Source organism: Hippocampus comes, unplaced genomic scaffold, assembly GCF_001891065.2.
Source record: "Hippocampus comes isolate QL1 unplaced genomic scaffold, H_comes_QL1_v1.1 scaffold674, whole genome shotgun sequence".
Classification (NCBI taxonomy): domain Eukaryota; kingdom Metazoa; phylum Chordata; class Actinopteri; order Syngnathiformes; family Syngnathidae; genus Hippocampus; species Hippocampus comes.
Genome location: NW_017805878.1, coordinates 231,179 through 258,739, shown reverse-complemented (window position 1 = coordinate 258,739; position 27,561 = coordinate 231,179). Strand labels below are relative to the sequence as shown.

The 27,561-nt window shown below is 50.5% G+C and overlaps 3 protein-coding genes and 1 long non-coding RNA gene across 9 annotated transcripts in view; 1 reads left to right on the top strand and 3 right to left on the bottom strand.

Annotated features, from left to right (window-relative positions):
• Positions 1–474: 474 nt before the first annotated feature.
• Positions 475–4,128, bottom strand: ccn2b (cellular communication network factor 2b). The gene is made up of 5 exons (XM_019888925.1): positions 3,718–4,128; positions 2,835–3,051; positions 2,022–2,273; positions 1,573–1,829; positions 475–782 (listed from the first exon to the last, which is right to left on the bottom strand). Exons 1-5 carry the CDS (start codon positions 3,775–3,777, stop codon positions 477–479), a joined length of 1,092 nt encoding a protein of 363 aa, XP_019744484.1. The 5' UTR covers positions 3,778–4,128; the 3' UTR covers positions 475–476.
• A 4,436-nt stretch (positions 4,129–8,564) lies between these two features.
• Positions 8,565–10,335, bottom strand: LOC109527179 (uncharacterized). 2 transcript variants are annotated; one of them, XR_002170484.1, is made up of 2 exons: positions 9,480–10,335; positions 8,565–9,099 (listed from the first exon to the last, which is right to left on the bottom strand). It is a non-coding gene; the product is annotated as an uncharacterized LOC109527179 (long non-coding RNA). The 2 variants fall into 2 exon arrangements; XR_002170483.1 differs by having other exon boundaries at positions 9,878–10,327.
• Positions 10,336–11,199: 864 nt separating this feature from the next.
• stx12 (syntaxin 12) overlaps positions 11,200–27,561 on the bottom strand; it is a 17,598-nt gene continuing 1,236 nt past the window's right edge. Inside the window, exons 2-11 of one of the 5 annotated variants that reach the window (XM_019888928.1) lie at positions 26,884–27,000; positions 16,115–16,243; positions 14,862–14,931; positions 14,154–14,253; positions 13,793–13,930; positions 13,229–13,272; positions 12,816–12,924; positions 12,650–12,722; positions 12,448–12,530; positions 11,200–11,990 (exon numbers count right to left, since the gene is read on the bottom strand). In XM_019888928.1, the coding sequence (XP_019744487.1) occupies positions 11,898–11,990; positions 12,448–12,530; positions 12,650–12,722; positions 12,816–12,924; positions 13,229–13,272; positions 13,793–13,930; positions 14,154–14,253; positions 14,862–14,931; positions 16,115–16,208 (804 nt within the window). In that variant the 5' untranslated portion in view covers positions 16,209–16,243; positions 26,884–27,000 and the 3' untranslated portion in view covers positions 11,200–11,897. Of the gene's footprint in view, positions 11,991–12,447; positions 12,531–12,649; positions 12,723–12,815; positions 12,925–13,228; positions 13,273–13,792; positions 13,931–14,153; positions 14,254–14,861; positions 14,932–16,114; positions 16,244–16,790; positions 16,902–17,715; positions 17,814–26,883; positions 27,001–27,561 lie in introns of those variants that run through there. The other 4 variants (XM_019888930.1, XM_019888927.1, XM_019888932.1 and 1 more) reach the window with 4 other exon arrangements.
• Positions 17,947–27,561, top strand: part of LOC109527170 (immunoglobulin superfamily DCC subclass member 3) — a 15,747-nt gene continuing 6,132 nt past the window's right edge. The window contains exons 1-6 of the mRNA XM_019888918.1: positions 17,947–18,648; positions 23,809–24,114; positions 25,813–25,957; positions 26,188–26,318; positions 26,460–26,597; positions 26,709–26,867. Coding sequence (XP_019744477.1) covers positions 18,600–18,648; positions 23,809–24,114; positions 25,813–25,957; positions 26,188–26,318; positions 26,460–26,597; positions 26,709–26,867 — 928 coding nt within the window. The 5' untranslated portion in view covers positions 17,947–18,599. The remainder of the gene's footprint in view (positions 18,649–23,808; positions 24,115–25,812; positions 25,958–26,187; positions 26,319–26,459; positions 26,598–26,708; positions 26,868–27,561) is intronic.

Sequence of the window (27,561 nt, the reverse complement as noted above, 5' to 3'; positions counted from 1 at the left end):
AAAAAAAAAAAAAAAACACATCCCGTGGAGTTCTCGGACAAGGACGAAAAGGGACGCCAGGCTGGGAAAGCTGCTCGTGAATTGTTTGGCGTTTTCTGATTTGCATACTTGCCATTTTTCTGGAAACCAAATGGCAACGTCGACACGAACCTCACGCAAGAAAATATGAAGCGTCGACTTCTTTCAAAGCACGGCTTCCGTTCTTCTGCTACGATCTCGAGCACTCAGTCGGGGTCTCGCATCTCAAATCTCAAAACACGAGCAGGCAATCCTCCGTTGTTTCCCGATCTTGAAATGGGCTCTTTGAGAATAAGACGCGCACGCTGCCGGATGTCCCGTCCTCCCAACCACATTGACGACAACATCAACTATCCTATTGCTCGATGCCATCTCTAGGTTAGATTTTGCGGCGGCGGGGGTCCGATTGGGGCCAAAAGGTGGACGGGATGCGGGCCAGAGCAAAAGGCTCCTCGGTATCACATGTGGCGCTGGTAGTCGCCGAGCATCCTGCGCGTGTTGGAAGCCAAGAAGATGTCGTTGTCTCTGGGGCAGTCGAGATGGCAGGAGCACGTCTTGATGAACATCATCTTTTTCCGGAAGACGTCTCCCTCCGGACAGCGGAACTCCACCTCGGCGGTGACGCTGGCGTGAGGTGTGCAGCATCGGCCGTCGGTACAAACGCCGCAGAACTTTGCTCTGTACGACCTGGCGCTGGCGCAGCCTGACAGCTCGAAGCGCATTCCTTGCCGGGCCTTCGGCGTCCGCACGCATTTCTTGCCGCGCTGCGGTAGAGAATCGTTTGATCAAAATGGCGCGGCCACCAACTGACTTGAGACCGTTCTCCACGATACCGTTTGAAAAGACGTAAGCGTTTTCGAATGGGACAAATAGATTGGATTCGTTGAATCGTCATACTTACGAATGCGGTCGATGCGCGACGGCGTTTGCTTTTGTCACGTTGACCGGCATGTGAACGTGTGGAAACTCTCCAAAGCCCAAACGATCCAAGTTAATGCGGGTGCAAAGAAACGGGGAATCGTCTGCGACGTCAAACCGATCGATTTATATCTGCGGCTCTCGATCACTGAGGTGTGATACGATTCAAGGGTGGGACGAAGTAGCATGCGTCCGATTTGGATGGTTTCTCTCGCTCGCTTCTGTTTGTGTTCGGCCCGTTTGGGCTCAAGGTCGTTGTAAATTGTCAACAGGGGTACCATCCTCGTATTCAAGGATACATAGCCAGTGAAATGCAGATCTTGGGGAGAAATAATCAAAGTATTTGCATTTGGGCCGGCATCCGCCCACTTTGGATATCCGCTGTCCTGATTGGGGTCGCGGGCGGGCTGGAGCCCATCCCGGTTGACCATAACGGTATCGACAAACAACCCGTCGCCCTCACATTCGAACCTGGGGACGATTTCGAGTCCTTCAATATCCCGACGGACACGAATGTGGGAGAAAGCCAAAGTCTTCTAAGAAAACCCACGCGAACACCGATGAGCAAATGCCAGAGAGGAAGGAAGGAAGGCAGGCCAAAGCAATCCACCGAGGACACAAAAGAGGTTTGCGTACCTTAATTTCTTTCTCCTGCTGGCTGTCGCAGGGCCGAATCAGACAGAGCCTCGTCTGTCTCTCCAGCTGACAACGTTGGTTGTCGTTGGTGACGCGGGATGAGACGCCCATGCCGCAGGTGACCGAGCACTCGTTCCACTCTGTCGTCTGGACGATGCAGTTCTCTCTGGGACTCTCCGGTTCCAGATCTTGAAGGGCCGCCTCCCCGAAGCCTGCGATGGGTTGCGAAGAGGGCAGCGGATGAATCTGAGAAGCTCCTGCAAAGAGGGAGGAGCAATTTTTAAATGTACAAAATGGGCTCAAGGTATCAAAATCCGAGATCTGGTCAATTGCGTCACACAACGTCTCAGAGCCGGCGCTACTTTTTGGATACTTTGAAGGGCTGCATTGTCGGTCATGAGATGATGATTTGAATGAGTGCTGCGGGATGTGACGTCGTCGGCACTTACCGCCCATCACCGACTCATAGTGGTGGTCCTGAGGCGTCTGGTCGCAGGCCCACTCCTCGCAGCATCTTCCCGGGATGCGGACGCGGCGAGGATACGGACAGTCGGGGGATGGGAATCGGACAACGCCGGGGCACGTCGGCACACATCCGATCTCGCCGTTCATGCACACGCATTGGTGTTTGCAGCTCGGTTGGAAGGACTCGCCGCTGCGGTAGATGACGCCGCCCAGGTCACATGGCTGACCCTCTTGAGCTACGGACAAAGATGCGGACGGAGAGCTTGAGCAACAACCACTGGTCAAACCCATAACTGAGAAGGACAATGCTGACCTCAAATTTTTCACACGACGGGATATGCCACTTGATGAAATGGCCACTTTCAAATTTGTCAGCTTTTTGAAACGGTGCTTTGAATTGGAAAATCGGTCTTGATTTCACAGAACCCATCGAATCATGACATCTGATGCTTTGTTGTTGTTCTTATTACGACAGGGCGGCATGGAACAGTGCCAGAGGGGTTGTCAGCCCCCGTGACCAATGTCAAAGTGTCCTTCGAAATAAGGTGACATAACCATCTCAGTATTGTTTCCCGACCCGGTCAGCTGTTTTAAGACAGCTCAACAGAAAGTAGTGGCAGCTCCGACGAAGGCCGAAGCCACAGCTTGAAACTGTCAACCAGTTTAAGAGTTTTTGTTTTCAACACCGCCCCCCCCACCCAAAAAAATGAACGTCGTAGAGCTAAATCCCCGTGGTATTTGGGGGCCCTCTCCAGCAATGACCCGTTCAAACGGAACGGTAGAGACGCAAACGTTACCCATGCAGATGCCAGTGTCAGTGTCGCTCAGCAGCGCGTAGTCACAGTAGAGCTCCTTGTGGTGGTCGCAGGGCTCCAGCAGGTTGCAGGGCTCCCCTATCTGCCTGGCACACACTTTGCAGCAACCGCAGCCATCCAGCACCAAGCTGGTGCCGATCGGGCAGGGAGGGGGGGCCGCGGGGCAGGCGCAGGGCTGCGAGCACTCCGGGGCCAGGCTCTGCGGCAAAATCCCAAGCGAAGGTGAGCCGGTCGCGCTCGTCGGATGCGCAATGAGAAGATGCGAGCTGACGTCGAAACCACTGAAAACAGTCGGACTCGGCAAAAGTATATGCGGGGAATTGTCGAGCGCCAATTTCGCTTCAGGTTCTTGGTCTTGAGCGAGGAAATCTGGACAATTCACAAATTTCACTTTTGCTCAATACCAAACACAGGCATATTTTCGATCTATCGTTGCCCCAAAAACACCGTGACGGCAGAAGAAACAATGCGTTACACTGTGGAAGAAAAAAGAAAAAAGAAAGAAAAAATTATCATGAGGCTCTTTGGAATGTATCCTAATGAGGTGGACCTCATATTAGCGATCAAACAGAATGCTTTGGTGGATTTTGAGTTGGGAAGAATTTCAGCAAGTTTCCGTCGTTGAACTTTGCCAAAGTTCCACAAGAGGGCGACATTACACCGCACTCCCGTCGGAGCTTCGGCTTCGCGTTTCGGCTGCGGCGCCCAGAGCCGTTTTTCGACTCGGTACCGGGACGTCCGGGTGGGGAAAAGCTTTCACTTGTCCAAAAAGGATCGTCACGCTCGAAGGCGATGGCGACGCGCGCCCGAGGGGACGCTTTCGCTCGGCCGACAACCGAGGGCGGATGGCCGAGGCCAAACTTACCGCCGCGAGCGAGAGCGCGAGCAGAAGAAACGACAGCGTCGCCGGAGCTCTGACGGACATGGTGCCTCGCGGGCTGCGCTTCCCTCCCTCGGACGCTGGACTGACTCGGTTCCCGTGGCAGGAGGCCGGCCCGGGTCTCGTTTGTGCTCCCGAGCTGACTGATGACAGGATGGTGGGCGACTCCGGCTTAAATAGCGACCCAGTGGGTGTCGCCAGAGAAACAAGAGCCCGTGCCACACTGGGCCGAGAGGTGAAAACTTTCGGATTCCAAAAAGTCCGACACGCCTGCTCAAGAACGAGTTCCGATGGGCGGGGCGGACCACACGCCACGGGCGCACAAGTGGCGCAAAGACCCTGCTCCAATTCACACGGCGCGGCATGAGAAGAGAAGCGGGTTTCTGACGTGCCACCTGGCAACAACTCGGCCTTGAGCCACGAAAAAGGAGCCCGCGAAGCGAGGTGAGGCAGGGTCCGGGAAATGACGGCGATGGATGCCCAACATTGGCAACGTGCGGTGCCGGCGGGGGGGCTCGCTGCCCATCTTAAAAACTCGCCTTCAAAGAACTCATTTTTAGTCTTTGGCTTTGCAGGAGATTTTTGGCTTTCGACTGTCTTGGTTATTCATTGGTTTGTTTTTGCTCCGTCTGCAGCGCTTTGTTGACAGCGGCGGTGGTTTGAAAATGCTCAAGTTGAGTGTTGAGTAAATACTTGTTAATTAGGAATGGCGCTCGGGTATGAAACAATAAGTAGCAGAGAAGTACCGATTGCGTGCAAGAGTGCAAACATGGCATCCTCGTTCCGCGCACGAGGACGGCGCCTCTCCGCAGAAACCGCATGATTACACGTTATTTGTCTCTCTTTCCTGCCGCCGCAAACATTGCATAATCCCCGGGAGTTTCTGACTGCGGGCTCATAGCTGCCATGGCAGGATGCTGACTCGATGCCCGCCGAATGACGCACGTCCACCTGGCACAGCAGCGGGTTCGACCTATCATCAATCATCTTTGTGTTCTTTCTCACACGGGCGTGAGGTTCTCCTACCGTGCACTCAACAAACAGACTCAGAATTGCTGTCCTGTCAAATTTTCATGTCGCTACTGCAAGGGGGTGGGTGGGGGGGTGAACAAAAACAAAGATCCTTGGAACGATTGCAAAATCTGCCAAGTGACAGCACCGATGGACTCACTGATCCATGGTCTCTAGCGTACGTTTGAATTCAATTTGTTGTCGTCAGAGCGGTCATTTTTGAAAGGCATATCAGTCAACGTAGCCGGCGCACGGCCCAAAGTCAGCTGGGACAGTCGTGTGTGCCAATTTGTGTTTTGAAACGCGCTCTATTTGTGACTTACGTAAATCCTGCAGGGCGCATGGCCTCACTCTGCATGGACGCGGGTCACACCCGAAAGCCATCATTTTGCAGACAAGCATGGGGGAGGGCTGCGCCGCGGTGGGAGTCGTCACAGCCGACTTCAAAGTGACTGCCTTTGTTCTCTTTAAATGTGGCACGCTAGTCACGCGCTAGAGTCTCAACACGGTAGTTCATATGCGCCGGAGTTTGGCCACCTGACGGCCACTGCAGATTGTCGGTCACAGGGGGATACGCAGCGTTCGTCACCTCCTACGCTACAGGACGACAACCAAAAACTATGATTAAAGAATCACAATTTTCAAATGTTCACAAAAAAAAAAAAAAAAAATAGAAGAAGTAGAAAAACGGGGAGATGAATCCATTGAAAAAGAAAATGGCCACAGTCCAAAAGGAGCAAGAATGTTTGAAAGGTATCAGCCACAATCAAGATGCTACCTAATGACTCGGGCATCGGCAAGACCACGATCCACTGCGAAGACCGTCATCAACGAGGCGAGGAAATGTGGCACGCAAGCGAAAAGGCGGTCAAGGCGGCTGCCGAGAGGCCTTCTGCAACATCGAGGGCGTCGCCCGAGCCCCACTGATGATGTACTTTCTGCGACAGCGACTTTGTGTGTGCGCTTCTGGCCACGGAGTCCGGGAAACGGGAGGGGGGTGGGGGCGAAAAGGAAGCGTTTTCATATCAAGAAAAACATTCAAGCTGGGGGAAAAAAAACAGGGAATGTTTTCAGCGTTCACCTCCCCTCAAAAAAAGAAAAACAATCCAAATGTCAGAATCATTGAGCTAAGAATGCTTCCAGAAAATGGTGTCACGCTGTCGCTGCTCCAAAAGTTCTTGGGGTGGCTTATGTAATCACTGTCTGGCTCCCCCAAAAACAAAACAAATGGGAGGGCATACTCGCGGTGTCTACCTCAAGTCTGGATGTTTTGAACAGCCAGCCAGGCAAAACATCCAGACTTGTTCTGCGAAGAGAGCCAGGTTGGTGACTGCGATGAAAATCAAAAAGAACAACACAGCCGCTGTTTTTCTCACCTCGGCCTTGCGCCGCCCCCACGTTTTGCCATCCGGTCGAAGGAAACGCCTCATTCATCACGGGTCCGCCTCGGTTTCTCAAGCACCGGAGCGTCACTTTCAACTTCCTCTTCAAATGGACGCCAATATTATGCTGTTGATTAGCAACCAAAAGGGCTCGAAAACTGGGGGGGCAAAACAAAACAAACAAACCGTGAGCTTGAAAGAGGAAAAAAATGGTCACACTGGGATTTCGGTGGCGCTGAGGTGAGCGAGGCGTCGCTGTCGTCGGCGCTCCCCCAGACATGAGTTCAACTGTCATCTTTGGGTTTATCGCCACGCTCGTTTCTGGGCGGTCCGCTCCGGACGGCCTCTGAAGCCTCTCGGCGGTTCTCCGCACCTCCCGTGGGCTGGAACCTTTTGGGGATGAAAAGAACATCACGCAGGTTTTGCAGTTGGAAGATGAAACAGTCCTTCGTGCCTGCGTCACCTCTCTTCCCCGAAGATGAAACAGTCCTTCGTGCCTGCGTCACCTCTCCTCCCCGTCCTCCACGAAGCATCTCCAGTTGGTCCCGAATGCCGCCGCCGCCATGAAGCATCTCCAGTTGGTCCCGAATGCCGCCGCCACTCGCCTTTTGACCGCTACTCGTAAGAGGGAGCGCATCACTCCTACTCTGGCATCCCGATACGTTTGAGACTTCTTTTGAAGATTCAATGATGGTTTCCTCGTATTTGCCGGGTTGCGTCCGAAGAAAGCCTGGCGTTTCCGTTTCACGGCTACGCGGACGACAGTCAGGTGAATGTCGCGCTCTGTCAAAAGTTTGCGGCTCGCATCGGCCGCCCTCAATCGGATTCACCGTTTGCACGTCAATCGCCACCGATACCGGCGTAGGCCGAGGTCACCGGCATCGTCGTGACGTCCCCAGCGCGAGACATTCGACTGCACAACGTTGACGGCAGAGGTGGACGGCTAAAAATAGCACCCTGGATGGAAGCGGCGCGACCGCCCTCCTCCCCCTCCCCCGTTCATTCAGGATGTTGTTGAAGTCTGTCGCATTCCTTACGCGCTTAGTCGGCCTGCAAATTTGCCTCTTCCTGTTCTCGCTTTTTTTTTCCCCGCATCCGCCCTCGAACGGTGTCGGAACGCGGCGTACCGGCGGCTCGTTTGTCGGCAGATCGACCCGCGGCGCTCTCTTCTCGACTTGCCGCCATTCCTTTGACGGGAGTTCCCGACGTCCCATACGTGGCATCCGCGAGTGCTGCAATCGCGAGGACCTCGTTGCTTGAAAGAGATCCCGCGAGAACGGACTTCAGCGCTTGGAACTTTTTCCATTGAGGTCTGCTAAGAGTTAGCTACGTGTTTGTGGGTGTCAAATTGAAACTTTTCCAAAACCGCACCACTTTCTTCTGAGGGCGTCTCCCACTGCCTGCGTGCATTCGGGTCTATTATGGGCTTGATTTTGCGGCTCTATCGGCGCACGCGCCTACTTTTCGCCACGGCCCAAACGCAGTCGCGGCAAAGAGAAAATGACTACGACTCGTCGACTTTGCATGGTTTTACGTCTCCCACTGCTTGCGTGCATTCGGGTCTATTATGGGCTTGATTTTGCGGCTCTATCGGCGCACGCGCCTACTTTTCGCCGCGGCCCAAACGCAGTCGCGGCAAAGAGAAAACGACTACGACTCGTCGACTTTGCATGGTTTTAATCTCTCGATTTGAAAGTCCACAAATATTTGGGAACACACACACGCGTGCGTGCACACACACGCGCAACAAAAACACGTCTCCCGGGGGGATTTGCAACGATGAAGCACATTTCTGTCAGTTGTTTTCCATCCGGGCTTTTCTTGTTGACCTTTCGCATGGATGAGGGACATTCGCCCGACTCGAGTTTCGGGAAGGTTTAACCGCATGAGATTGGGAGTTTGCGTTGGTGTGGTTACGCTGTGTGAGTGTCGAACTGAATTCCTGTAAGCAGGGAGGAAAAGAGCGCCGGCGCTGACAGGAACATCGAACTTACAAAGCCGCACCGCAACGTTCACGTTTGCGTTTGTACGCATGTCGCGCCTTTGCCCGAGTGTTATCCAAAAGGTCAACTTTGCGGCTCAGTCCGTTTTAGTCACCAAAGTGAAAGTGGCGTTTCATTCTTTCCATCTGAATTCAGCGCCGTTGTTTGAGCTCCACCCGTACGTGGCTGCTGTGCCCCAAACGCATCGCATTTGGACCCCAAACCCTTCGCGGGTCGACACAGACTCTCGGTTTGAATTTTATTGCGACTCGCCTGTTGTTCTCCGGGAATGTCACAACGGACATTCAAAGTCATCCCCAACGATGGCTGCGCTGTTGTCATGTTTCAGGGGGTGGGCCCCCCTGCCCCCCCCCCCACTACTCATTCCCGTGACAGCAGAAGTTCTCACTTTTGCTGGGGAGCTACCGCGCATTCAATCCTAAGATGTAACTTTTTTTTTTCACTACAACGCAAACTGGGACCGTTTCATCAGAAGCAGAAATGTCAGGGGAATGCGAGAGGTCGAAAAACAGTCTTGAAAAATCGACAAGGGTTGAAGGAATGTTCCTTTCTCCTGCTGTACTTTTCGCTCATGGCAGGAAGTGCCAGTCCAACCACAGGAATGCAAAGCACTAAAGCAGACGTGGTTTTCCACAGGAGAGCAAGACCATGGATGGGGTGGGGGTGTGGGGGGGGGGGCTCTCTGAATGAGAAAAGTGGAGTCAGAAAAATGGTGGCAGCGACGCAGAAGGTCTCCGCGTTGTTTCTTGCAGCCAATCGGCGGCCGCAAACAGACGAACCGGCAGGTGGTCCTCTTCGTCTGAAGCGGGCTCCATGCGTGCAGTCAGCGCAGGGTTGAGTGTTTTCCCGCCCTCGCAATCAAAGTCAGAAAAGGCCCCAAGATGTCCCGGAAAGATTCTCTTGAGTGGTCGTCTTGTGGTGGTGTGGGAGGCCGAGGATTTAGGTTTGGGGTTTTTTTCTCCTCCCGCGACCTGCCGTACATGGTCGGAGTAAATGAAACGATAGGTAATTGCATTTCTGGAATGGCAATGTACAAAGGCCACTTTGTCTTCAATATAATGTCCGCACATGGTACTCATATTCAGTTTTGGCCCTGTGTTAACTTTGAAGTTGCAACTTTTCAGCTAGAGTTGAGCTCCTGGCAGCTGGAATTGATTCCGTAAGTGGACATGAGTCGAATGTATGCTGGACGTGAGAGCTGCCACTCTCAACTTTGCGAGTCAAACATCACAATTCTTGGCAATTCAATCAGAGACTGTCCAGTTTAAAAAAATTAAAGGCAAACATGGAAGCCAGCTCCCCCGAGTCGTAAAAAAATGTTGACAGCACATTGTGGTTCCTTCTCACGCACCTTTTGAGCCATTGATGACGATTGACTCTGGCAGCAGTATGCTGCTCTGATTAAAGACAGACTAATGTCATGAAGTAGAAAGCTCTCGAACGCCACACGCCATGATTTGCTCTTTGGTAATGTAACTTTACTGTGCAATCAGAATGTTCCGGTCGCCACCCAGTTTTCGAGCCGAGTCCAAATGTATTTGGGCAGTTTTTAATGATTGTGCCTCTCTGGCCGGGGTCCCCAACCATGTTTGTGTTACGGACCAGTTCAGTTGAGACAAGTAAACTTTTCATCGCTTTGAAATGACCAGTTTTAAAGCACCGGTAGTGACCACAAAGATGATGGTGGAGTAATTCAATATGCTAAGAATTTGTCGTGTCAAGAGAATAATTTTAAAGTTATGATCCTACCTACGGCGTTAGCATCACTGCGACTTGTAAAAGACGACACGGTTGATTGTTGCTTTCTTCCGGTGGCTCCCGGCTAGGCTACTTGTTAGCGACGAAACTGCTCCTGTGGACGCGGACGGGATGTGCAAACTGTGCTCACACTTTCATGCTTTCCTACTTGATCCCTTGGGTGCTGCTTGTTCAAATGCTTCATCGGGTTTCTTGTATCGCCTTGTTTTTGGACGACAAACCTCGTGCAACAGCTTCCTCCCCCTGGTCGCTCGGGGAGGAACTTCTCTTGTCCAAATCGCTTCATCTTCGAAAGTCGTGGCTGCCCGTCCAGCGGCGCGTTTATTAAAGTCATACGTTTAGTCCATTCGTTACTCTTACACCAGCAAAATTACGACACGATAAAGGATCTCGGTCTGTCTCTGTGCGGCCCGGTAACCGCTGGGCCGGTCCGCGGACCGGTGGTCGGGGACCCCTGCTCTATTCGACACCACCGTGGATTGGAAATAAAACAGCGAACATTCGCCACCTGCGCGAAAGGCCGCAAAAAAACAAACAAAAAAACGTACCATGATGTCTCCAAGCTCTCTTTTTTTGTCCAACCTCAAGTATCTTGAAGACGGTGACATTTTGAATTGGAAGAAACGTCCAATCACAACACTCAGCCATTGTTCAAATTGACTCAAATGTCCATTCTAAAATGTGATCTGAAGTTACCTAATTCATTCCTCCTAAACGGTTAGAATAAATTGTAGGACACACGCCAAGTCAACGTCTCGGTCAACCACAACTTGACCACGCAGAACAATTAAGAGCAGAGAAGCGAACACATTCATGGCGGTGTTCTTCGATCCGAACGTTTCTGACCTGTACCTTGACTCGCTGGAGGTTTTCCTCCCTCACGCATGACCTCCGAAGCCAAATAAGGACCAGGAAAACACGCAAGCTCCACACCGGAGGACCACCTCTTGACCATCGGGCATGCAAACCTTCAATGCAAAAGACATCAGCGCCCCTTTGTGGTCCGAAGTCCCAGAATTGCTTCAACCACACTCAGGTCCAGACAAGAGGTCAAATAATGCATTGACGGCTAACATCCATCCATTTGTGTATTTATTTTCATAACATTTGCCCGCAATAGAGTTAGGTGTGAAATGAATGAAATGATCACTTGTATTTTTTTCTTTCCCCTAAAGTGACATTTGTTGAAAGGGTACCCACTGCTTGTCTTAAAAAAACAGACACAATCCCATACATGCATTAAAAAGAATGTTTCATGTTGATCGCACTCTATTTTCAGCTGGCAAAATAAAAAAAGACAACCACAACGAAAGTACTGTCATCTTAGACCTTTATTACATAGAGTGCCATGAGTCATACAAATCAATGCAAATGCTTCTTAGAACAGGCGCTGCGTTCGAGACATACTGTACTGTTTGGCGGGCTACAATGCTTAAGAGTGTCAATATTTACAAATACGGATTTACTGCTTATCTGTTAATTCACGTATACAACTACAATCACCACTTGGAGTCATCCTGGTCATGTGCGTTGACGCTCAGTTGTGGTGAGAACTACTGACTTGCTCACTCGGCACTTCAACTGTACAATATTCACACTTTGTATGAGAAGGTGCCGCAAGAAGAGATGACCAAAATAAGACACGCTCCAAAATCAGAATCTTTTATATTCTTTCCTGATTTGGTCTGCTCATTGCAATAATTCAACATCTGGAATAGTGACAGTGTTAGTGCAGAAAAGGATATCAAATAAATCACTCCCCAACGTCACCTCGGTTCCATTGACAAAGCAAGTCAAACGTGCTAACAAGAAAAAAAAAAAACATCCGTGGTCAGCGGAGCTTAGCATGTTTGCAGCTCGGCACTAAACTACACCGGCGATCCCGATGACGTGAGCAGTACAGTGTATCCATCCGCTCTCCTTGTGATTGCCAAGCAAGTACTTTTGAGGTGGGACGAGGGCAGCCTAAAATGTAAGTCAATAACAATGACGCGATGAACGTGGAGTGAAGTCACTTGGACACCTGCCAGATGATGATGCCGAGAATGACCAGCGCAACGGAGCAAACGATTGCCAGGATGCACATCTTCTTCCGGGACTTTTGCTGCCATAAGAAAAGGAAAAAGGAAGAAAGCCGATAAGAGAGGACCGCGATCTGAGCGCATAAAGGGGAGACGTCCTATCGTAGCTTACGACAGTGTCGGTCCACGTTTATTGAGATCACCTTTCCACGGGACAAAGAAATAACACTTTGCTACAATGCAAATTAGTGTGCAATTTCCTGCCCCTTTATCAACCACTCAACACACAGATGTTGAGATCCAAACAGCTGGCAACAAAGGTGAGCACGCCCCTGCGTGGAGGAAAAAAAAAAAAAACCAAACATCCAAATAGGGCCCGATCAAGGTCTCCGGTGTGAATGGGGAGCAAGTAATCAAGAGCAGGCGGAAATACGGCACCCGGTGGCTGAGAGCGCCGGCTCAAGAAAAACAGAAACCTGGCGCCTGTTCAAGATGGCTGTAGAGGGTGCAAGACACGACGGGGTCTGAAGAGTAACTCACTTGGTAATAAGCGGCTCTCTGTAGTTGCTCTGTCCCTCGCTCGACATGAACTTCAGCATTCTCCACATTGGCCTCGATGCTGTCTGCAAAATAGCACGCGCACAGTTGGACACGAGAGGCGGTGCGTGACACGGAGGGAAGGAGGAGGGGAAAAAAAAAATAATAATAACGTATCCCCGACACCGCTGATGCTTCTTCTCACCAATCATCTCTCCTTGATCATGGATCATCACTGCGAGGTCCTTAAAAATCTGGTTGACGTCCATGATGTCCGACTGCAACCAAACAACGAGAACGAGCGTCAACTCGCGGCCGAGGGGGAGAGCGCATTTTGATTGGGCGACGGACGAGGAGAGAAAGACGCCGACCTCCAGCTGTCGGATGTTGGTTTCTCTCTCCTTTATCAGTTCCAGGTCCTCTTCCGTGATGGCTGCCTCCTCCGTCTGGGCGCTCATTTGCGCCCAGTCATCCTGACTGCTGGCCATAAAGAAAGCAAAATGAGAGAGAGAGAAAAAAAAACCAAACAAACACAAAAAAGTGGGATTCTATCGGACACGTTTCCATTGAATTACTGTGCTCTGCATTGCTGACTCTGCGTAGCTGTTCAAGTCAGTGTAACTTTAAGAATATTACCGAGTGGTGATGTGATTCCAAAAATAACAATACTTTGACATGAAACACAAATCCGGAAGTGACGTCAGGACGAATAGAGTACTTGCCGAGCCAGCTCAATGTCAAAAAAAAAAAAAAGTGAATACCTGAAGGAACGCCACTCACTTACTTCTCAAAAGACACGAGCTTTTCATCTCGCAAACTGTCATCTGCCTGAAAGAGAGAGGGAGGGGTGGGTTGGGGTGGGGGGTGTTTGCTAAATTGGCCGAAGGTTTGAAATTCAAATCTTTAGGTGAGGTGACCCACGTGGCTTCTGTTTATTTTCAGACCATCATTTGCGATAAACGTCAGCCAACATCAACACAGGCTAACCAATATCAGTCTAGACTGAGAATTTCTTATTCTTTCCTGTTTTTGCCGAGTCGACTATCAAACCAAACATAAAACAAAAGACAATTTTGAAATATTTGCCTTGAAAAAAAGCTTCACATTAACATACTAGCACTGACACTCTAACAGGAAGGCGTGAGAGATGTGGAAGCAAGAGCCATTTGAACACAAATGGTGGCGCAACACACGCCATACGACATTTCTGATGCCCTGAACTGGCAATTCAAATTTTGAATGATAGCAAAACTCGTGTCCGACAGCCGCGACGAGTTCCGTCACGGTTGGACCACAATGCCGCTGCCCGAGCCGGTGTCAACCGTGACAGTGAGGGCCTCCTACATACCGATAGGCGAGATCCGGCTCTTGCTCGGGCCACCGACTCCTTCTCCTTCTCCGCCGCGCGCCTCTGGACCGCTTGAAAGTTGTTAAGAGCGGCGGAGAAATCATTCATCAGCCGCTCCTTCTGGATCTTCTGCTGCCTCTGGACGCGATACGAAAAGAAGCGATGAGAACACCGACATCTTTGATTTAACGGTCAGCGACAAGCCTCGCACGCCAGAGTGACCGCAAATCCGGAGGGCCTTTTTTTCCCCCGGCGTCTCGGCGTCATTCGGATTTGTTTGCGTTTTTAGCCAGCGCCGATTCTTAACTCATGTCACGAACGAGGGACGGGACAGCTCGGGGCGACAGGACGACGTACTCACTTGCTCCGACGGTGATGTTGGCAAAGGAAGTGAGCCCAACTCCTTCAGGTGCTTGTTGGTTTCTTTCGCAAGCTGATTCGTGTAGTGTTGCATCTGCTGCCTGCGGAAACGGCAACCGTTCAAAGTTAGAGAGAAATACGGCGCCACGGGCCTCCTTCACGATGTCGCACAAACAACACTCCCGGTAGCTTATGTTTGGAGCCGCGTGATGTCCAACTTTGGCATCGCCGTATGCGTTGTCACGAGGGGCAGGCAGATGAATCGGATGATCGCCGAGGTTGTTTTATTTTACACGACGGTCTGGAAAAGAAAACGGCCAAAGAAGCGCAGAGACGACAGAGCAGGAGGAAAAGTCTTCTCAAAGAATCCGTTGGGGATCGGATTCTCCTCTCCATCTTGCGATTGAATAGGCGATTGTTTTTTTTTTTCAAGGTTCTCTTTTTAATCGACAAAGGAAATAGTTTCATTTGTTTCAAACATCCCATAGCGGGACAAGTTCAGTGTTGTGCTTAAAATTGTGAAATAAGCGAGTGCTGGCCCGTCTCACCGGCGGACATTTGACGGCTAGCGGTGAGGGTTTTACTTGGATACTTCCGTCACCTCACCACTGCTTAAAATGTTCCTTTTTAAATGTGACCGTGTTCGGATGGTGACAGTTCAAAGCACGAAGGCGACCATTTCTGCGAGTGCCGTTGCGGAAGTACATACAGCCGATCCTGAAGGTCACTGTTGTCCTGTCTGGTCCCCAACTGGCTCACCATGTTCTTGATTTGAGCGGCTGTCGGAGGGGGGAAAAAAAAAAACAGATGAATGTCAATCGTGAAAGGAGGCAACGGAGCGCCGCGCCGCGGTGGCACGACCTCGTGATCCTCACGACAGAAGCCGGAACAATTCACCCCAACGATACAGTCACTCATGCCTTCGTCACATCCGGGCCGGCTGGCGCTGGTGAGCTCGACCTGTACAGTCAGCCAATCCTGCGCAAAGCGTCTCCGGTTGCTCGCCTCTCGACTGGTCCTCGGAAGAGGGAGCGCATCGCTCTCTCTCTCCTGTTGTACTACCGAGCCTCTGCTACACTCGCTTCCCAGAAGCGCATGGCCTGACGAGTACGGCGGCCAACTGGCACATGACGATTAGCCAGCGGGGCGAGCCCACCAAAATGGCATCACAGCAAGGCAGGGTGGGAAGTTTTCCCAAAAGGAAAGGCCACGACAGCTCTGTGAACACGCCCGTCGGCAACACGGCAACGCCCTGCTCCCGTCTACCAGCGCAGAGTGAATTCATCTCGGCTCTAACGGCCCCCGATGAGACCATTTAGCGGGAAGCCGGTGTGCAAGTAGCTTAAGAAGCAGCATGTGACAGTCGCATCACATGACTCATTTTCCCTTCGTTGGGAGAAAACAAAGGGCCCCACTGTGTCTTTAGTTGAACTCGAGACATAAACTCACCGGTGACAACGCGAGACCACCGGGAAGATAAAAATTGCTTGACTGCGCTGGTCAACCCCGGCCAACTAAACTGGATGTCATGTCGATTGTTTGCTTTATTTGCGTGCTATTGTTTGGTTCTTCTAGGATATGTGTCACCTGAAAGGTCCAAAGGTAAAAATGAACAAAGATCCGAAAATGGAAATGGGAGCATGGACCTCGCAGTGTCAACCCAGCCATCAATCTGCAACACCCAAGCGAATAGCGCAAAGGGTGAAACTGCGTTTTCCAATCTTAATTCCCCATCGCGACGGGGAATTGGGCTCACTCGGAAATGTTGTTCCTTCGAGCCGTTGTGTCCGCAAATGACAATCCGCTCCGATACGATACCCGCGTGCGACTCACCGACTCATACTGAATGACGAGGAGCTGTTTTTCCATCTGCTAAAGACTGACACCATCCCCGGTTACAGCATGAGTGACACTTTGCAAACTTGAAACTTCATTTGTGAGGGAAAACGACACAGCACTTACTATTTTGTGTGATCTTCTGGATGTTGGAGCTGCACGTCTGGATGAGGGCGGTGAAGTCCCGAGGGACTGGGCGATAACTGTCTTGACCGTACATGTTGTATCTTCGAGTGGCGAGCTTGAAAATTCGGGCTGCGCACAAATTGCAATACATGTCAAATACTGCAAGCACGTTTCACTATCGGAACAGCAAAAGCTGCAAACCTTCGGTATGGTGGATTTTCATAAAGCGATATTTTGCATGGCAAACTACTTCACCGGTGACGAACGCAGTAATCAGGATTCTCGAACTTAACTGGACTTCGAATGAGGTCACCGAGCATTGATTACCCAGCGTTAGCCGAATAGTTAGCCAGCTGATGCCTCCACTGAAAACGATCGAAACAAATTCCTAGACACGTACGTTAGATTGTTTCGCTCACAGCGAGAACTGAGAGTGTGAGGGAAAACATGTTTACAAGCGCAAACGACTCGGCTTCGCAGACGGATCCGCACGGCGGTGGATTAAGGCAAAGCTGCGGCGACAAAAAGGATCCCTGCTGCTCGACTGCTAGCATCCAAGCGACGTGACGCTCCAAAAAAACATTCATATCATCTTCAAACCTACTATGCTTTTATCCTGCAATATGCGTTTAGAAACAATGATACTTCATATCAGAGAATGTTTTAAGGATAATACTTGCTTATTTGGCCGGGCAAGAACACATCGGAGTAATGTTTTCCCCTTGCCGTCCAAAAAAAAAAACAATCCTGCCCTTCCTGGTCAGTCACATGAAAGCTGACGTCACGTGTGGTGGGTGGAGCTACTCCAGGGTTGGGCGAACACCACTGGATGTACACAAACGATAATGCGCGTGAATAGTTTTAATTTTGAGGTGACTTTCTCTTTTTGGCAAAAAAAATAGGATGACATATCTTCACCTTGGGTTTATGAAACATGCAAAAAAAAAAACAAATATATATTCTTCAGGTCAACATACGCCAAACAGTTATCAAACACAACAAAAAAGGCGATGAATATTCGTGTGACATATTAAATACATAGATAAATAAATACAGTGGGAAACTTTCAACATCAACAGTGATTTACCGTTTTAAATGAAAAAAATCGTTGTGACAAATTTTCATTCAACCCGTTTCCCCTTTTTTGAATAACACAACAAACCCAAGGGGATGAAATAAAAAGCAGGTCAACATAAATATATTTAACAGCTTCGTCATAAAACATTTAACTCGTGTCATAGCGCTCGTGTTCTGAAAACGAAAATGTTTTGACGTGCACGCATCATACTTGGCTGCGGGATACACTGCAATTTGAGTTTTGAACCACTGGATGGCAGCAGGGCACGAAAATGAACGGTCACTTCGATGCAATGGCCCGTGAGAGGAAACGAACAACAAATTCAAGAATGAGAAACATCGACGCATCCATCCATTATCTGAGCCGCTTCTCCCCACGGGGGCCGCGGGTGTGCCGGAGCTCATCCCGGCAGTCTTCGGCCAGTAGGCGGGGGACACCCTCAACCGGTTGCCAGCCAATCGCAGGGCATGCACAGACAAGCAACCACTCAGACTCACGCTCACAATGAGAGTGTTTAATTAACCTGCTATTCGTGCTTTTGGAATGCGGGTGGAAACCGGGGTACCCGGAGAAAACCGCCGCGGAACATGCAAGCTTCACACAGGAAGGCCGGTGCCAGATTTGAACCCGCAACCGTGAGGCAGACGTGGTCATCAGTTGACCACCGTGCAGCCTGGAAATAAACAAAACAATACATTTCAAACCGTCAAGTGCCTGCTCTCAAGTGATAATTGGCAAAAAAAACAAAACAAAAACGTTGCAAAAGTCCGAAGGTGTCTGTCAAGTTAATTTTCAGGATGGCAAGACAGACGCTTCTTCGACGTCATTGACGCAGAAGGCAAAAACATACACGCGAAAAGTACATTCGAGAGGAAACGTGTCCGTCTCAGGCCACAGCTGGCCCATGAGGCAGACCAAGTGAGTGGCCGGCAGCTCTACATTAAAATGAATACCAATCAAGCCCTCCCAGGCTGGGTGAGCCGCTACCTCTCCAGAACCCCCCCCAACCCCCCCACCCTGCCGATTGGTCCAGGGGAGACCAACCTGCCGTCGGCCGGCCAAAGATGCTTGCGTCATTGTCCGCTCGGCGGCAACAATGAGGCCGAATAACTAATCAGTCCGAGCCAGGCTGAGGTGTCATCCTCTCATCACGGTTCCCACTCAAGAGCGGCTTTGGACACGAGCAGCAGCCTTCAGTGGGGGGCCCGTCACCGGACCGACAATTCAAAAGAGTAGAAATGCGACGGTGAAAGAAAGGCGGCTTTTTAGCTGAGTCACCAAAGAATACACAGCGCGGGCAGAAGAGTGGATTTCATGTGGATGACTTTTTTTCCACCATCTTGACTTTGAGGAGTTCTGAGAACCAGAAGTGCTGCCTAGACAGGAAGCGGAGTGAAGAAACCTAAAATGGGGGCCAGAAGACCGCTGACTGGCCTGACAGCTTGGTTACTTTGGAGTAAGTACGCGCCGTCTTTTCAACTTGTTCAAGTGGAACATTCAGAACGGGAAAGGGCATTCTCCGTGACGCGCCTGCTTGAACGCTGAAAAGTGAAAGCATCACGAGTGGTGGCTTCATGTTTGGTTTTCATTTGCTTCCTAAAGCATGTTTTTGCTGTCCTTACGCGCTCACGCAAATGCTGACAGATCCATGCATCCATCTCATGAGAATTGACTGGCAGATTGAGTGAATGATCTCTTTGATCCTCCACGTCACCCATTGAAATAGCCCACAAGAGGGCAAGAAGATGAACCCGAGTTCAAAAAGTATTTGGCACGTCTTACTCGGGATGCCGTTGGAAAAACTCAAATTGAGCAGGGGAAAATGAATTAGAGTTGATCATCGATATGACGGGCTCGATAGGACTACTACAAAAAGTAACGTACGAGAATGAGTTCTATATGAGTACAGACAAGTGCGTTCCAGTCATCCGGCCGAGATGTGACGAAGCCACGAAGGGCTGTTTCACAGGCGCCACAACCCAAAACCATCAACTCGCCACAATGGGGAGAAACAAGATCTGACTCTGGGAAACATGACTGACTGACACTTCAGGTCACTTAGCGCATGGCCTTCTCTCACCATTTCTAACCGACGCACATAGGTTCCAATTTGGTTATGAGGGCCCACGGTATGATTGCCAATCTCATCCTGATCTTGTGGTTTCCAGGCATAGTCTCCCAAAACCTCCCCGGCAAATTTGCATCATGACCTTTATACGAGCGGCGTGCAGACGGTGTGGGACGCTCTGCCTTTAACTCAGACCACAATGGAGGGTTCAAGTCAATAACCTTTGACCTGCGCGGAAGGGGGTAGGGTTGTGAAAGTCGTCCTGGCCACCGATAGGCCTTGTGAGGGTGGGGTGGGGGCGGTCGCCATATTTGGCACGTCTTACTCGGGATGCCGTTGGAAAATCTCAAATTGAGCAGGGGAAAATGAATTAGAGTCGATCATCGATATGACGGGTTCGATTGGACTGCTACAAAAAGTAACGTACGAGAATGAGTTCTATATGAGTACAGACAAGTGCGTTCCAGTCATCCGGCCGAGATGTGACGAAGCCACGAAGGGCTGTTTCACAGGCGCCACAACCCAAAACCATCAACTCGCCACAATGGGGAGAAACAGGATCTGACTCTGGGAAACATGACTGACTGACACTTCAGGTCACTTAGCGCATGGCCTTCTCTCACCATTTCTAACCGACGCACATAGGTTCCAATTTGGTTATAAGGGCCCACGGTATGATTGCCAATCTCATCCTGATCCTGTGGTTTCCAGGCATAGTCTCCCAAAACCTCCCCCGCAAATTTGCATCATGACCTTTACGGGCGGCGTGCAGACGGTGTGGGACGCTCTGCCTTTAACTCAGACCACAATGGAGGGTTCAAGTCAATAACCTTTGACCTGCGCGAAAGGGGGATTTCTAACCGACGCACATAGGTTCCAATTTGGTTATGAGGGCCCACGGTATGATTGCCAATCTCATCCTGATCTTGTGGTTTCCAGGCATAGTCTCCCAAAACCTCCCCGGCAAATTTGCATCATGACCTTTATACGAGCGGCGTGCAGACGGTGTGGGACGCTCTGCCTTTAACTCAGACCACAATGGAGGGTTCAAGTCAATAACCTTTGACCTGCGCGAAAGGGGGTGGTAGGGTTGTGAAAGTCGTCCTGGCCACCGGTAGGCCTTGTGAGGGTGGGGTGGGGGCGGTCGCCGCGGACACAATAGCTGCCCTTTTCCTCTGTGTTCTCTGAGCTGACGGTCACGGACTCATCTGCATAAGACTACTGCCAGTCTGTGCTCAGATTGAGACCTTATTAAACATGTGAGTGTGGAGATAATCCGCCTCTGGCTGGCCACACCGCGTCGCCTCCTCCTCTCTCCGATCGGGGGTCCTCACGCAGGGTCCACGGGGGTGTCGCCTGGCATAAACCCGCCTGGATTGAGTCCACAAGCAGGGCCACAATTTCATATTTGGGAAGGTCATTCTCATTTCGCTGACACTTAACGGATCAAAACTGCTAGAGCCCCTTCCTTCCATCACAAGAGCTTGTTCCTTCTTGGTCCATCCACATGGGTGATGGATGTGGTGGTTATGGGCAAGCGTTGATTGAAAGGCAGTTGGCGCAGAGCGGCAAGCGGAGCCTCTGGTGTGACGTATCGTTCAAAATATTTGCTGACAAAAACTGACCGTGGCAGAACAAAGTAGGTCTGGTAAAACTGGGCATCGGTTTCAGGAGACTCGTAGTCATTTTTTAAGTGGGGATATTGAAGGGACTTTCTCAACTCCACTTCCATTTCAACCGCGGCGAATGGGACAGTGGAATAGCTCCGTGACGAAAGCTCGGAGGCATGTTTGCAAAACGCAGTGGTTAAAAAGCCTCGCAGCAACAAGACTTTAACTCCCTTCAAGTGAATAAAAAAAGAAGCCTTGAGGGGATGAATTTCATGGCCATTCATCTATCCAGTGTTTTTTTGGGGGGAGGGGGCAAAGGGGGGGTGCTCCCTTTGAACAGAGTTGACAACATTGGGGACCTGATTGGGTAAAATTCCGTCAGGTATTTGAATGTTGCCATGTCTGCAGAATTGTTCCGATGAGGTCAGAAAAAGCCACATGTGCAACTTTGATCCCAGTCTTCAATTTCCACATTGAGGATTTGGCAAGGTGAACTCTCGCCCAGGCAGTCGGGACTTTGGGGCAAATGGGAGCATGCCGGGCTTATCGTCTGGTCCCCCCCCCAATTCGTTTTTTTGGAGCGGCCAGTTCACGGCCAGCCGTCGGCCAAACAATAGCAGAAGAGGGAGTACTTCTGGCCGGACACGTACCACCTCCCCCATTGCATCCATCCGTCCATCCTCCTCGCTTCTGACTCTGTCTTGTGACCCCCGAGGGGCTCGGGGTTACAGACACAGGGTGCTCGCGTGGGGGGTTGCTGGACAACCTCCTCTCCTCATTAAATCTAACCATTAGTCCCAATCTCAAAGCTGCGCACCCACTCGATACGCAAGACGCTTGATGCAAAGCTTCAATCGGGAAAGAAAACCAAGCGACAATTCATGCAAAATGTGCAAGAGTGCAAATCTCTGCCGCCAGCTTGGTTCTTCTTCACAATCAATGCAAGCTCATTGAACAGTCCGGGAAATCCTCCTTTCATGTAAAATAGCAACCAGCAAACTCATTTTGTTGTCAGCCAAAAGACTCGTTCAAGCTGTACTTGAAATGCGTTGAGTGGTGAACGGGCAGCGCATTTTGTACGCCTTTCGGTGCAAGATGTCACCAGTGCTGGAACATGTTGAAATGTGAGGTTGGTGGGTTTTTTGGGGGAAGAGAATCCTCGCAGATTGTCAATTTTTTGATGGATGTTGATGTGATCGTCACTCCTCAACTATGCACCAAATATCATTGTCGGTCCTTCAGCCTCCGGAAGTTGCACCGGCGTGTGTTCGAGAAGCCAGAAAATGCAATGCACGTCACCCCTTGGGAGCCCGGAATTGCATTTTCAACATGGGGGGAGAACGTCTGGTGGGGGGGGGGGCTGTTGGCCCGGATCAGCTCATTCGTGGACAGCTGACTGGTAGACCTGAATCCTGCTACATCTGCTCCATGGGAGATTTCCCTTTAGAAGGAGGGGGCAGATGCTCGCGTCGTGATGTGACACATTAGTCAAAGTAATGACGCGGGTCTCACGAAGGCAGGGCCGGGTCAACTGGATGTCCAACCCGTGTGCCATTCTTCACATCAGGAAAAACCTGGTCATGATATCGTGTGTCGAGTATTCATCTGATTTTCACGCGGTCGTTGCCCTGAGTCATCCGACTACTTTCTGTGGTGATCAAACATCAGAGCTTGCTATTTTGCTCAAGAGTGGTCTCTGCGTGATTGGATGCAATTACGAGTGGCTTAGTATCTCTGGAGTCTCAAGTCCTGAAGGGAAATGCAAAAAAAAAAAAAAAAAAAGATGCACCTTGGAGAATGTTTCGCCTACCAGACGACTGAAACCAATCCAGCATCAAGTTCAGCTCAAACTTAGCTGTGGGAGCCGTTGCCGTCTGGGCCGCAATGAAAGTTCAAGGTGGGGGTGGGGGTGTGGGGGGGATCAGCAGCACAGATTCAAGACTCGGCCATGACATTTGATCGGCCAATGTGCAGGTTCAAGTGCGGCCTGCGATTGTTCCAGCTTCGCAGCTGGGAAGGCGGCGGCGGCCTTTCTAAGGAACCTCGCGACGTTTTGCATATGAGGTCATCAACACGCTAAAGCGGAGAGAAAGTGAAGGCGAGATGGTGTCGCCAAGGTCACGGGGGAGAGGGTGCACGGGTGCGATGGAGGAGATGTGGTGGCATGGGAAAGTCACCTCTGAGAGGGATCTGAAAGGATGGCGGGAGGCGGGAGGGGTGGAGGGGATGCATAAGAAGGGGCAGATGGTGCCCTTTGGGCGCATGGTAGTTGACAAAGTTTTACAGAGGTGACGGGGGAGGGGTTGGGTGCAAATCATCCCAGTCACAACACCATTGTCGCAGCGAGGCCCCTTCTCGTATAGACAGACGTTCTCCTAAACTTGACCCCGGTGACCCTTGCCAGTGTTCTCCTCCTCGGTTTTCCGTATTGTTGTCGCCCTCTCCGCATGGATGGCTCAGTGGCATTCTGCCTCTGTTGTCGCTCGCCTTCGTCAAAGCGATCGATGCGGCAAATCATCCGTCAAAGGAGAAGTGCCCGTCGCCGTATCCCTTGATGCTGTCCTCTCTAGAGTCGCGTGGCGCCCTGAAAGAGAGCTGCTCCAGATTTCATTTTCAAAATGTCATTCAAGCTCATTCATTGATCCAAGTATACGTGGGCACAAATGTTGTGAGGAGCTTTGACGGTGTCACCTTCTCAAACCACAGAGCAGGAGCACTGAAAAAAAAAAAAAGAATTCTAAAAAGTATCGGTGTGCCAGAGTCGGAGACATGTGCTCCCTCCTGCGTGTACCAGTCCAGAGGCGAGAAGCGGCATTTTGGACCAACTGGAGACGCTTGATGGAGGACCGGCTGACTCCAAAGTCAAGATTTTGGAATATCACTTGAGTGAATGGGAAAGTATTTGAAATCCCTCATGACCTGTCATTCTCTTTCCCAGGTGCCTGCTTGGCCTCAGAGCTGTCTTTTCTGCAGGAGCCCAGAGATGTGATTGCAGTGAGGGATCGCCCGCTCATGTTGGACTGCAACGTGCAGGGCCAGGAGCCCATTCAGATTACCTGGCGTAAAAACGGGGTGCCTTTGACCATCGGTCGGCGGGTTCAGGTGCTGGCAAACGGGACGCTGTGGATCCACAGCTTCCAGAAACGCAAAGAAGGCGGCGACGCTGATACGGGAGAGTACGACTGCGCCGCTCAGAATCGCTTTGGCATGCTGCTCAGCCGCAAGGCCAAAGTCCTGTTGGCATGTAAGTGGGTGACAGTGGCTCGCACCCGAAACTAACTGGGGCCCAAGGAACCATATTTGGCAACTTCAAAATGTGTTGACAGTAGAATCTGATAATACGGCAATTATAATTACAGGCTGTCTCTCTCTCTCTATTTTTTTTTTTAGGTACCGGTAATTGTTTTCCTGGTATAACAATATGATAAATAAATATCATCTACCCTAATCACGTTTGTATTGTAATCATCTGGCGGAGCGATTTCAGAGCGCTAACAGCAGTTGGGCAACAAGCAGGAGAGCCTCCCTCTTTCTGCGCAAACGCTTCCAAAAGATGGGCAAAGTGGCATTGGAACTCCGTCTTCCTTGTGTACACGAGAGGGGGGAAAAAAGTGTGAATTGGTTTATTTTTAGTGAAATAGTGTAGAACAGTTTGGATTTTCTTGGGGTGGATATGTTGGATTTCGAGCTAAATGGTCAATTCTGGGCAACACTCATGAAATATGCACTCTGTGTAACATTGTTCAGAATAGCTCCTTAAGAGAAGACAAACAGTCTTCAACCTTGTCCTCCCTGCCCCCACTGAGCACCTCTCGGGTTCAGGCAATAAAAACAGGGCTTGATGGGTCATCTAGGAGAACCATAGCGATCAAGGCAATGAGTCTCCATGGTGATCCTCATCCGTACGCACTCGTATCGATGATGGCAATCAAGTCGGAGGAAATCCTTGATGGGAGTCTCGAAAGCGGAAACACGATTTTGGTAACCTCGCCCTGAACTAGAAGCCAACAAGAACAAACGTCGATGTATTTTTTTTTTTCTCAAGTTGACATTTGCAGTCAAGGCCTGACAGCGCTTGCATTCCGACCGCCACTTTCTATTGCAAGGCGATACGGCAATTATAATTACAGGCTGTCTCTCTCTCTCTATTTTTTTTTTTTAGGTACCGGTAATTGTTTTCCTGGTATAACAATATGATAAATAAATATCATCTACCCTAATCACGTTTGTATTGTAATCATCTGGCGGAGCGATTTCAGAGCGCTAACAGCAGTTGGGCAACAAGCAGGAGAGCCTCCCTCTTTCTGCGCAAACGCTTCCAAAAGATGGGCAAAGTGGCATTGGAACTCCGTCTTCCTTGTGTACACGAGAGGGGGGAAAAAAGTGTGAATTGGTTTATTTTTAGTGAAATAGTGTAGAACAGTTTGGATTTTCTTGGGGTGGATATGTTGGATTTCGAGCTAAATGGTCAATTCTGGGCAACACTCATGAAATATGCACTCTGTGTAACATTGTTCAGAATAGCTCCTTAAGAGAAGACAAACAGTCTTCAACCTTGTCCTCCCTGCCCCCACTGAGCACCTCTCGGGTTCAGGCAATAAAAACAGGGCTTGATGGGTCATCTAGGAGAACCATAGCGATCAAGGCAATGAGTCTCCATGGTGATCCTCATCCGTACGCACTCGTATCGATGATGGCAATCAAGTCGGAGGAAATCCTTGATGGGAGTCTCGAAAGCGGAAACACGATTTTGGTAACCTCGCCCTGAACTAGAAGCCAACAAGAACAAACGTCGATGTATTTTTTTTTTTTCTCAAGTTGACATTTGCAGTCAAGGCCTGACAGCGCTTGCATTCCGACCGCCACTTTCTATTGCAAGGCGACTTCAAAACAATGGGAATGTTTTGCCCCCTGTACGTTGATGTCTGTCTTCGTTCCTCAGCTCTTCCCAAGTTCCACACTCACCCCACGTCCATGGTGGTCGATGAGGGAGGAGTCGCACGCTTCCAGTGTCAGATCAGTGGAATACCCGAGGCCAACATTACGTGGGAGAAAGACAGAGTGCCCCTGAGCACCGGTGACAACAGGTACGGGACGGGATGCTTTTCCATGCACAGTGTTTGTGCGTATGTGGTCACGTCACTCATTATTTGGGCCGTGGGTCGGCGTAGGCCTTGACGCGCTCGCTGTCTGACCACATCAATCCGTTGTGTCGCCCGCTCCTACTGTCGCCATTTGATGCTAGCGTGTAGCGATAATGCTACTAAGGCAATGATCTGGCTTGGCTTGCTGACTGAGCACTCTTTCCCCGATCCAGGTACACCCTTCTGCCCATGGGGGTCCTTCAAGTGACAGCTGTGAGACAGGCTGACGTGGGGGGCTTCCGCTGCGTTGCGACCAACATCGCGAACACTCGCTATAGCCACGAGGCCGTACTCAACATCACCGGTAGCTGGACATTTTTGACTCGACTGTAATTGGAGAGATGCGCCGCACACCCCTAATATAGACGGAGATGTTGGGAAAAACGGCATTACCGTTGAACCGCTCTCGCTAATCTGAAATGATTTGAATACGACTCGTTTTCAGGCGGAGCCTCAAGAACCTACAAGGAGCCGGTCATCCTGTCGGGACCTCAGAATCTAACCATCACTGTCCATCAGACCGCCATTTTAGAGTGCATCGCCACAGGAAACCCGAAGCCTATCGTTTCCTGGAGTAGACTCGGTAACGCACTTTGCAAGCCAGGGAGTTGATGTGAATTTCCCAAACCGTGTTGATTTTTTATCTTTTTTTTTTTGGTTTTTCTTTTTTTTTTTTCCTCCCCCACTCCGTCAGACGGCCGCTCCATCGGAGTGGAAGGTATCCAGGTTCTGGGAACGGGGAACCTGATGATCTCAGATGTTTCTCTGCAGCATTCTGGTGTGTATGTGTGCGCTGCCAACCGGCCGGGCACGAGGATGAGACGAACCGCACTTGGCAGGCTTGTGGTACAAGGTCAGTGCAAACTTACCGGTGACTGTACTGTACCTAGATAGCGCGTCGGGCTCACAGTGCAGAGGCGCAGGGTTGCATTCCGGCTCCGGCCTTCAGTCGTCAGTGATACTGGAGAGCTTCATTCACCCGAATCCTGTGCAGGAAGCACAGTGGCAGTACAGTTAAAAACAACAACAACAACAACAAAAAACGGTGGACTTGGCAGGGTGATCACATTCCACTGAAAATAAGCATGTGGATCCATTGTACGTCATCAGGCTCATCTTCGGCTACAAACAACAGTCGACATTGCAGGCTTTGTTAATTACCCGGAACATCTGTGGCCAGTGTGTTTGTGCGCATGTGTGTACTTGGCCACGTTCATTTGCAGCGGCAACGAATTAAAGTCACCTTTGCCCCCGACTCCTCAATAGGGTGTGTGTGCCGGGGGGGCGGGAGGGCTACCGATAACACGTAATCATCCATCACCCCGCAACCCCCTCATATTTCTCAGTATCATTCGCAGCTGTGATTTAATTGGCGGTCCAGCCGCCAACTCACTTCTTAGAGACGGGACACAAAGCACCGGGGCTCGGATCAAATACTTTTTGACTATCTGGTCTCCTTTCAGAGTTCAAATGGCTAGCTCAGAGAGGAGAGAGGAGATGAAGTAGGCTGAAGCCATGACGAGCAGTGCTGCCCTCTCTGGGGGAAA